The sequence below is a fragment of the Lissotriton helveticus genome, chromosome 6 (genome assembly GCF_964261635.1).
Source record: "Lissotriton helveticus chromosome 6, aLisHel1.1, whole genome shotgun sequence".
Lineage (NCBI taxonomy): Eukaryota > Metazoa > Chordata > Amphibia > Caudata > Salamandridae > Lissotriton > Lissotriton helveticus.
Window position 1 is genome coordinate 830,340,533 of NC_136067.1, and position 10,265 is coordinate 830,350,797.

Genomic DNA, 10,265 nt, shown 5'->3' on the forward strand with positions numbered 1-10,265 from the left:
TCCTTCTCCGGCCATGGTATTACTATGGTATCTGATGCAAAGGTAAAGAATCTGCGGTTAGATGTCTCGTTCAGATGAACAAGTTGCTTACCTTGGGTAATCCCTAATCTAACAGAGGCAGGATCTAGCCATAGATTCATGTCCGATCCTCCCAACCTCCCTGTTCTGCGAACTGGTTTCTCTTTGCCTAAAAGATACCTTTCGTGGCATTGAGATACCTTCCTTGGGGGTTCGTACATACTCCACAGAAAGATGTTACTTTTTTTTTGACACACTGTTTCCGTAGGCAGTTTCTATAAATGGCTCAGCGTTTTTGACACTGAAAGTAGACAAGGAAGAAACTGACATCAGAGCGTCAAAGGCGGAGCATATAGAATCTGTCGACATCACATTCAGTGGAGGACGTCACTACGGAGTTGGACGACTCCCTCAACCGACGCGCAGAGTTACTGCTGAAAAAATGTCTGGATCCAGTCTGGCACCTGGGGAGAATTCAAAGGTAAGGAATCTGTGGCTAGATCCTGTCTCTACCAGTTAAGTTGTTAATGAAGGTAAGTAACTTGAGCGTTAAGTACATATTTTGAGGGGTCCAAATAGAAGGATGTTTGTAAATCAAACAAAACAGATGACTGATTGATTTTTGGGGGGGGCATTAAATGTTTCCACCATTTCGTGCTTAGTCCAACCTTCTCCTGACATCAGATGCATGCCCCGGAAGCCTTTGCACATGGTTCCCATCTTTACATTCTTTATTCCGCGTTGGGTCTGGAAGCATCCCTGAAAGCTCCACAAACATCGGAAGAAAGAAGAAAGGAAAAAAGTGATGTCAACAAAAAATTTAAGATCTAGAGGGAAAGCGTCATGGCAGCAAAAGGAAGAGAGTCTTGTCGAAAGAATTCACAAATTTCCACCAAAAGACACCGACATAAGTGTAACACATTGAACGCAGACGAGAGAAGACCGGAAAATCCATGGGACGGGGACCCCCCTGCTCTGAGTAGGATGGTGAACGCATCTTCCCGCTTCGGTCTGGAGTACCACCACAACTTTGCCGAGGCGTATCACAAACTTGAATGCCCTGCTTAACAGGTATGCCCACCAACACTGGGAAGCAATGCAGAAGTAATGAAACACCTGCCAGTGCAATACCAGAAGAGGATGCACTCCCTCGTGGAAGAGGGAAAGAATATGGCAGACACATGCTTAAAATCAGCATTGTAGTGATCAAAAGGGCAACCCAATAGTCCCTTTTGGGCTTTGGTGTCTGTGATAAGGTAAACGAAGATGCCAACATGGGAGTCATTTGGAAAAAACAATAGTAATAATACTTGGATTATTCAGTGATGTCCTAGAGTGACATCGCAACTTAATTAGTTAAACCGTATAGGGTAAAAAATTAAATGAAAATGCGGAATAAATCCAAGAAACAGGTGTATATGCATTTATAAATTATGTTGAAATTAATCAAAAAAGGATTATAGGGGTTCAAAGTGAATTATAGCATATACTACTTTGACAACGTGCTTTCCACATAAACGTTACTGCCTAACTCACGTGTAACTTTACATCTCCATTCACAGAATCCTGCGATTTACTACTACACAATTTAGCACTGTAGGTACTTCACACTCCATGCTACTTACTCATTTGCCGAGCAGTGACTTAGCACATACTCAGTGATTACATTTATTTTGCTTTTTTGACAATACTTGTCAGTTTCCAAAGAGCATAGTATTGATTAATAATGTTTCCATTCATTAGCCATTCAGACCATCCTAGATACTCCCTAATGAGATACTCCTACAATTGAGGAGCCCAGTCGCTATCTAGCTCACCATAGCAAGTTTCAGCTCTATGGTATAGCATTGCAATAAGCACCATTTTTCATCTTAGTGCATTGTGTACACTAGAGGTATAAGTTTAAAGAATAGAGATCAAGAAATATATTTTAGAAATTTGGGATTTCATTGTTGATCAGACATCACATAAAGTTACTGCACACACTTTATTACTAGTGTTTAAACGTTTTAAGCCAAAGGGATAACTGTTTTAGAGGGTGGAGTGCGCAGGGCCAGAGGTTCTGTTATCCCCTGAACTGTGTTTTATACCTGCAGTGCTTACTTGGTATCTGCTTGCCCTTTTTTTTATGGGAACCGACTTTGGGCATCCCCTTAACTGAACTGCTACACGGCAGATCCTCTGACATCTGATAACTTTTGGACTTCAAGGAGCTTTTACTGGGATTAGTCAGTCCCTCCATCTGATTATGTTCCTTCAGGCGTGGTTTCCCCTCCGATAGATAGTCCAAACTGCCCATTCATTTAGGGGCCCCGGAGCCAAAGTTGCCAAAATAGAACAACTATACTGTCCATCCTTGACAGTTTGGGGCTCATACCTTCTCAAGAGTTACCGCCATCTTCACTGCCGAGTATACTGTGACAGCATTCCCAGGCTTGTTTCCAGCTCGCTTGCTGACGGGTCCAACCTTTTAGGGCAGTTCTGGCGCTGACACTCCTGTGCCAGAAGGGAATCCTCCACACCGCCGACTAGTTTTAGAGCTCAGGGCAGGGGGGGTGGGGGTCAGGCTAGTTATTTTGGCTGGGTCTTAGGGCTCAGGGCGGGGGGTCGGGGTAGTTTTAGTGCTGGGGCCGGGTTTTTTGGACTCAGGGTGGGAGGGAGGGGCGGTTTTCATGGCTGGGGGTCAGTTTTAGGGTTCAGGGCGGGGGGATGTTTTTTTTTTTTTTTTTTTTTTTTTTTTTTTTTTTTTTTTTTTTGCAGGGACCGGGTTTTAGGGCTGAGGGTGAGGGGTCGGGTGGTTTTGAATGCTGGGGCGAGGTGGTTTGCAGTGCTGGTGTATTAGGTGTTAGGGCACAGGGCAGAGGGGCTGGGATGTGCACTTTACCACACATATCCGTTTAGCAATCCTGACTTTAACAACGAAATTCATTGTAAAGTCATGCGTGGTAAAGGCATGCGTGGTAAAGACGTGGTCGTGGTTCAGACCGCATTGTTTAGGAATATGTGGTTGTGCCATGCAACCAGACGCGTATGCTTCAGAGTCTTAACAGCACCACTGACCAGTGTGTAGGAGCTGTTGCTAGAAACGTTTCCAGAGCCAGTCTGGTTCCTGGGGGAAACCCAAAAGTTGAGGAATCTGTAGTTAGAAGTATTGATGGGAAGAGTTTTTACTTCTCTGTATGCAGGTGCAATCTATTTATGTGGCGATACTTATATGGAACTTCTCTCTATCTATCTATCTATCTCTCTCTATATATATATATATATTTTATATAGATAGATAGATCTATAGCTATCTATCTATCCTAACTATATCTACCTACTGGCGTTAAAGCTAAACCTATCTATCATCTGTGAATCATGCACTTAGGCATGTAATTCACATACACGTAATCAGAAGAGAAAGTCCAATGGAGAGAGAGCTATTTCTAAGAGTAAATATTTTGTGCTTATTTGCCTTTAAATATATTGCATTTATCAGTACTCACAGGGGGGCGGGGGGCGAAGAATAGGTGCACACACTGGTACGTTTATGATTGTACAAGGCATGGAAATCTGAGGACTTTTTGTTTTAAGGAAAGGGTTCCTTCCATCACTGCTAATATTCCCCTTCGTTGTCTGTTTTTCTTACAGTTGGAAGAAGCAATCAAAGCTGGCAAAGGTGTCACTGCAGCTATTGACCTGTGTCGTTACCATGGAAACAAGGCCTTGGAAGCCCTCGAGGGCTTCCCTCCCTCGGAGGCCAAGTCCGCCTTGGAGAACATCGTGTATGCGATCACCAGATTCTCCTGAGATCACTGAAGTCATATGGAGAGAGACATTCGCACCTTAAATTAATATATAGAAAATCAGCGAGAGGACTGGGCCTGGTGTGGACGGCGACGAAGAGAGGGGGGGAGGCACCTTCATACATCTGGGGGGGTCTGAATTCAAACTGGTGGCTTCAAACATTTTTCTCACTCACCACACCAGGGAAGGAGCTTGTTTTCCTTCGGAACTGCAGCAAACAAAATCAGAAAATAAGGTCAAATAGTTTTCACTTGTCATGCCAGAAGCACACTTGAGGCTGCACCGGCAGAAATAATTAATGAGCCTCCCTCCTGTGACCTCAGCAAATGGACAGGAAATAAGTCCTTATTGATTGGACATAGCCGGGGATGGCGCCAGCGTGGTGGCCTGTGGTTTCCCTGCTCCAGAGGACAGGGAGGGGACCCGGAGGAGGGGGCGCGCGCCGAGCTGCAGGTGTCAGGCGCGCTCTCCCAAGCAGCCAGAGAGAGGAGGCCAAGTCGTCGAGAATTAAACGTGCACATTTATCAATGGAGCAGAACAGAGTCCAGACAGTGAATTAAAACAATTAAAATCGTTTCCGTCTGCAGCGCTGCTGGGTCTCCTTACGCTGGTTAAAAAAATACAGCAATGCCTATAAATGAACCTGTGATTAGCTTTTGGACTAGATGTGTTGGAAATCCAAATGATTATTTAAAAAAAAAAAAAGAAATGTGTGAAGGGACTGTTGGTTTGTATTAGGTGTACAAGGCTCTGATGACGGAAGTTGGCTGACGCACCTGTGCCAAATATATCAATTCACCTCTGCAGAGGAAATAAATATTTTCTCCATCGATGCTTTACGGTATCACAAATAGATTCTAGTCATATTATTTTTCCCAAACCTTTGCTTACTCCTCAAAAGATGTATATTTCTTCTAAGTCTTTTGAAACTTGCTTTGATATACTTTCTTGTCAGCTGATTTCCCCCAAACCGTTGTTTTCTCCTCAGGAAGATATTTTTTTTCTTTTAAGCCTTTTGAGCCTTGCTTTGATTTCAACAGACTGCACAATTTGTCAGCTTTTGTTCCAAACTATTTATTTAAGGTGTGCTGCCTGTACTCTTAGGTGATAAGTGGCAGACGCCTACTTTTCCTTCATTCACCGCTTCTCCCAGAAAGTGTAGGACGTGACAAGTTTTTAACCTTAGTTTGTCAGCACTTGAAAGACTGGAACCGCAGCAGGCCAATGACAGAAACAATATAAGGTGTATCGCAAGCCTGCAACCCGACACTGTCTCTACTTTGAACATTGGAGATGATTTTTGTGGTTTGCTTGCATGCAACCCGAGAAGGCCGTTGACAAGAAGGCTGAGTTTACATAAATGATGCAGATTGAGACTCAGCTACCTTTCTTCCTTCTGTGGTGTAATTACAGCCCAATCTGGAGACAGCCAGCACAGCAAACAGATTTCATTACATCGTTCACTCAAACACTTAGCACAGTTATTTCTGTTAAATTCTCCTCCTCTCTTGCACCCTCCCACCTGTGTTGAAACTGATTTTATCGATGATTGGCTTGCTGAAGCTATTTACTTTACATTCAGTTAAATATGACCCACCTAATTTTCATGGTCGCCAAATTTGCTGGATCTTGTTAGACATAAGAGCAGTAGTATATTTGCTTCATTGCCGCGTCCTGGATGTATGGGTCAGATTTATCAGAGGGGTTACCCATCTATGCAACACGCACAGTACCCTTCGAAACTCTTGGCTGTCGTTCCATGACTTGAAGTGAGTAGGAGTCTACAAGTAATGTAGTTTTTCGACTTAAAACTGGCTTTTGTAGCTACAGTGCCTGTCTTGACGTATGAGGAAGAGGTCGTTCTACTGTAGAGCGGTCACTCTTGACAGGTGGTTTGCATGCAGGCATTGTTTCATTCTCCCAAACCAGACACACCCACAATGTGTTGGTTCTAGAATGACAAACACTTGGACATTGATCTCGCAAAATATTAGAGAGTGAAAAATCTGATGATTGAAACAAATGTTTGCTTGTGAATTGTCTATCAAGGCATGCACCATAGTGAAAAAAGTCAGTTTTCAGTGTTTGTAACGTGTGCTCTGCACTTTGTAGGTTTCTAGTGACAGTACGTCACAGAGCCAGATGTATCAAAAGATATTCCTCTTTTTATGTTCATATGTACTGTACTTGTTGTAGGATCTAAAATGACACAAATACCTGAAAAGTGATCCTATAAAATGATGTGGCGTGTATGGTTTGACTGATAACAATCAGTGTTTGTTTTTGACTCGCCTGTCAAGAGTGACTTTTCCAAAGGGCAGACAGGCCTTTACAGCCTATATTAAGACACATTGCTCTTTTAGGGTGGGGATATTTTTGTCCATTTTTTGAAAATTATATTCACAAATCTTATTGGTCTTTAACTGTTCCAGTGACCAATACTATGTTGAGGCACACACACACGAAGAACGCCCAGGCACCTAAAAACGATGACAGTGTACTGGTTCTTGTTGTCATTGCAGTGTACTTTGACTAGCTTTGGTTGTCTGCTCAAGCTGCAGGCAATAACAGCTGCAAATTACCCTTCCATCAGTTATTTGCCTTTTACCATAGGTGAGGATGCATTACAAGAGTTGCTTGGTAACAGCCATTATTGCTTTGCAGGTAATGGCAATAAGTCAAGTCAAAGTAACTTTATTTCGGTCAACGTGACCTAAAAAGTGTCGCATATAAAAACATACATTTATGAAAATACATCAGAAGAATTTATAAAACTTGACATTTCAAGAAGGTTAAAACACTAAGGGTATCATTTAATAACCACATAGGTTCGATTTTAAAAAGAAGGAGGGTGGAAGAGATACGATAAAATCACAACACATATACATACAAGTTTGTTGAAAGTGCATAGTGCTTTAGATAAATAAATAACTTAAGTAAAAAACGTTGGTAAAAACAATAGTAAAAACCCTTCAGTTGAGAAATGTGTACCGTAGTCCAGTGGGAGATTTTGCCAGATGACAATACAAAACTTACCATTTACTGTAGCTTATCCAGTGGCTCGTTAGATGCTTTCAAAAATACCCTTCTTGTGCACCACATAGAAAACAGGAATCCTGCGACTGAGTAGACAACTGGGATATTAAGATCGTACTTCAGTATCCTGAACACTTCAATACAGTGCCTACTGCCCAGGTTCCTGCAAATCTGCACCAGCCATCTTTTTCTCACTTTGTTATAATCAGGGCAGCAAAAAACATGCAGCTCTGATTCCTCTAGATAATCACAGGCAGGGCACCGGGCCTCATTCTGGGCTCTCCACTTTGATGTAAAACAGCGTAGAGGCAGAACCCCAAATATAAATTGTTAATAAAGTTTCCTAGCAGTCACAGGTTTAATAAGATCTAAGACCTTCTCATAGGTAGAACTATCCATTATTTCCAAAAAGGCTTTAGTTAGTTTGCCTATTTTAGAGCTGGAATGCAATAAAGCCATTCTATGGTTCTCGTAATGAGCCTTCATTTGTTTCCTGGCGATTAATGGGCAGGCTAGCTCTGGTTCAGCCCAGCACTCCCCCAGGCCCATATCTGTCAACAAATGTTTAATGTGGGAAAACCAAGGCAATCTAACAGCACCCCTTATCTTCAGAACTTCAGACAGTTCTTCTTTGTACGGGAGAAGTTCAGGAGTCGACCACAAACAACGCCAGTACAGTAGTGGTCTAAGACTCAACACTACTACTAATGCCATTAGTCCTACATCTAAATGAAGTGGGATTAAGGGAGTGCTGCGTGGCAGCCTAAATAGGTTCCTAATATAATGATTCTCAACCTGTGATAAAGACTCGGAGTTACAGTGACCCCAGAGCTCTACGCCATATAGTGTGCCCCCTCGTGCCTGAGCCCTGTAGATTACTAGCGCCGGGCAATATGGCTATTGGCACCCACCACCACCCAGAAATGTATCCTGGTGAGCGGGTGCTGCCTGCCACCTGAAAGATATAGTGAAAACAAGCATTGCCAAAATCAGTAGGTTTTGTTCTGGGAGAACATGGCGGCCGCTAGCTGAGCAGCCGCTTGCTCCCCGGAGGTACTTGCATCCTGCGCTTAATGAGGTGAAGCTGAGATCCGTCCTACCCGCGTCGAAGCCGTTCTAAGTGCGCTGAATAACTAGCTCTCTTCCCCTCTTGGCTGTGTTGCGTTTTACCTTTTTGCGGGCATATGCTGTGGAGCCTCGGCGCCAGCGGTTTCTCTCCACTCGTCTCGGTGGGAGGAGGCCGCCATGGAGCTGAGGAGGGGCCGCAGAGCAGTGGCTCGCGGGCTCCTCCGTGGCAGCATAGGAAGAGGCAGCACCATTCAAGTTTTCATTGCCCTGAAGCAGGCTGATACTGAAGGGGAGTTGAACGAGGAGTTGAATCCAGGTTGTGGCATTCCTTTGCGGTTTCCCTCGCACTTACAGCAGCAGGAGCAGGTACAGGGGGTCCAGGTGAAGAGGGCGAGTCCATTGCCTCAGGCGATTCCAGGTACAGCGCTCCCAATCAAGGTGTCAAGGAAAGGAAGAGGCGCGGAGGGGCTACTCAGGGGTCAATAACAATAAAATTAGATGGCAAAAGCGCTCTGATATCCTTCGGGATCTTGTTCGCGCTATATAAAACTTTATAAATAAATAAATACTAAACAGCCCCCGAGGAGAAATCTGGCATTGGTAGCAGTGGAAAGAGTCAGGGAAAAGTTAGTGTCACCAGTGTAGACACAGACGGTAGCTGCTCCTCCTTCCAGCTGTCTGAGGTCAAAGGTAGGAGCATTAAGGCAGAGAGGGCTAAAAGTAATCCTCTGGATCTTAAAGTCAGAATCACCCCCTCATTAAGGACATATTTTAAAGTACAACCACCTGTACTAGACATTGCGAAGCAGGGTGAGGCCCTCAGAAGGGGGTCAGCAGGTCTGCCTTTAACAAGTTCCATCTTGGAGGGGATGAAGGCTTCCGGTGCTTTCCTGCCTATAGAATCAACTTGACCTCAAACTACTGAAAGTAGTTTAATAGGGGCCCGAATAAAGGACAGGATGTTGAAGGGCAGAACGTCTTGGCATCTCCAGGGATGGAAGTTAGGCGTGAAGCTGAGGTGGATAAAGTCTCCAAGGTTCATGAAACAAGGGCTTCTCTGGAGGCCCTTTTTTCCATCCTCTCGGAGGACATCAAAAGGGGATTCTCTGTATCTGAAGCCAATCAAGGAGATATTGGGAACTTTTGCGAAGCATTGGAGAAGAAAATTGACCTCCTAAATATTAGAACAGATACCTTGGAGACCACAGTGGGAGAATTGAAGGGTGACCTTGGAGCAGCAAAAGCTGACATACTGACTCTCAAGAGGGAGAAGGTGGGCCGTCGGGAGAAGCTTGAGATGGTGTAGAACAAATCCTGAAGAAGCAATCTGCGTATTTTGAATTTCCTGATGGAAGGGAGGGGACGACCTCAAATCCTATATGGTTTCACTCTTAAAAGAATCACTGCAGATAGAGGGGTCAGAAGAAGATCTGAGGAATTACATCCAGAGGGTTCACAGAGATCCTTTTAGAAGGAACCCCAACAGAATAAAGCCCAGGAAAATTCTCATTAACTTTCACGCCTACTTCTTGAAAGATAAGATCCTCAATATGGCCTTAAAGGGTAAATCATTGTAGGCCAGAGACTTTTCATTTGAAATACGCTCAGATCTGGCCCGAGCCACCCTTGACAGGCAGTGGGAGTTGGGCAGGAAGTTGACAACTTCAAAAAGCTTGGTGCTGTGGCTCAACTTAAATTCCCAGCAACTCTGAAAGTTATACATAATAATAAAATGCATAATGTCAGATCGGTACAAGAGGCAGATGAGTTACTAGAAAGTCTGGGGAAAGGAGAAATATGCTGAGATAGTGAGACTAGAACAATCTAGAATCATCCCCCGTGGGCACTCGTTAAATCGTCTTCTGAATGAGGAAGACTTCCAGTTTGAGGTTTTTCTCAAATGTTCATTTTATTTCATGATTGACATTTAAAGTCTTTTTTGATTATTTTTGCAAACAATTTGATAATATCAGGCAATGTCCATTTCAAAATCACCAATGCATTTCGGGCATTAGATTCATGCCCTTCATCAGGGAGACGACACTACAAAAGATATATGATGAGTGACTGTTAATATATGATTAAAAACGGGTAAACAAACAGTTAAAGCAACATGGTTAACTCATTAGCATTAGGCTAAAAATGTAATGTACTAGTCAGTTGTTAAATTGGTTGGACTTCGTTGTACCAAAGACAGGTTATTGCAACAGAAAACATTCAAATAAAGAACAGTGTGTCAGTGTCACTTACATGCCTTTCCAAATCAGAGGTTCGAAGTCTAGAAGGAAAGTAAAGGGACTGGTTTACTATTAGTGCGGTCTGCGCGGTCTAAAAGCGTTATTAGAGGGATGGTC

The 10,265-nt window shown here is 43.5% G+C and overlaps 1 protein-coding gene across 1 annotated transcript in view; it reads left to right on the forward strand.

Moving 5' to 3' along the window:
* PDSS2 (decaprenyl diphosphate synthase subunit 2) overlaps positions 1-4,662 on the forward strand; it is a 799,955-nt gene extending 795,293 nt beyond the window's left edge. The window contains exon 8 of the mRNA XM_078648421.1: positions 3,652-4,662. Coding sequence (XP_078504547.1) covers positions 3,652-3,810 — 159 coding nt within the window. The 3' untranslated portion in view covers positions 3,811-4,662. The remainder of the gene's footprint in view (positions 1-3,651) is intronic.
* Positions 4,663-10,265: the final 5,603 nt, after the last annotated feature.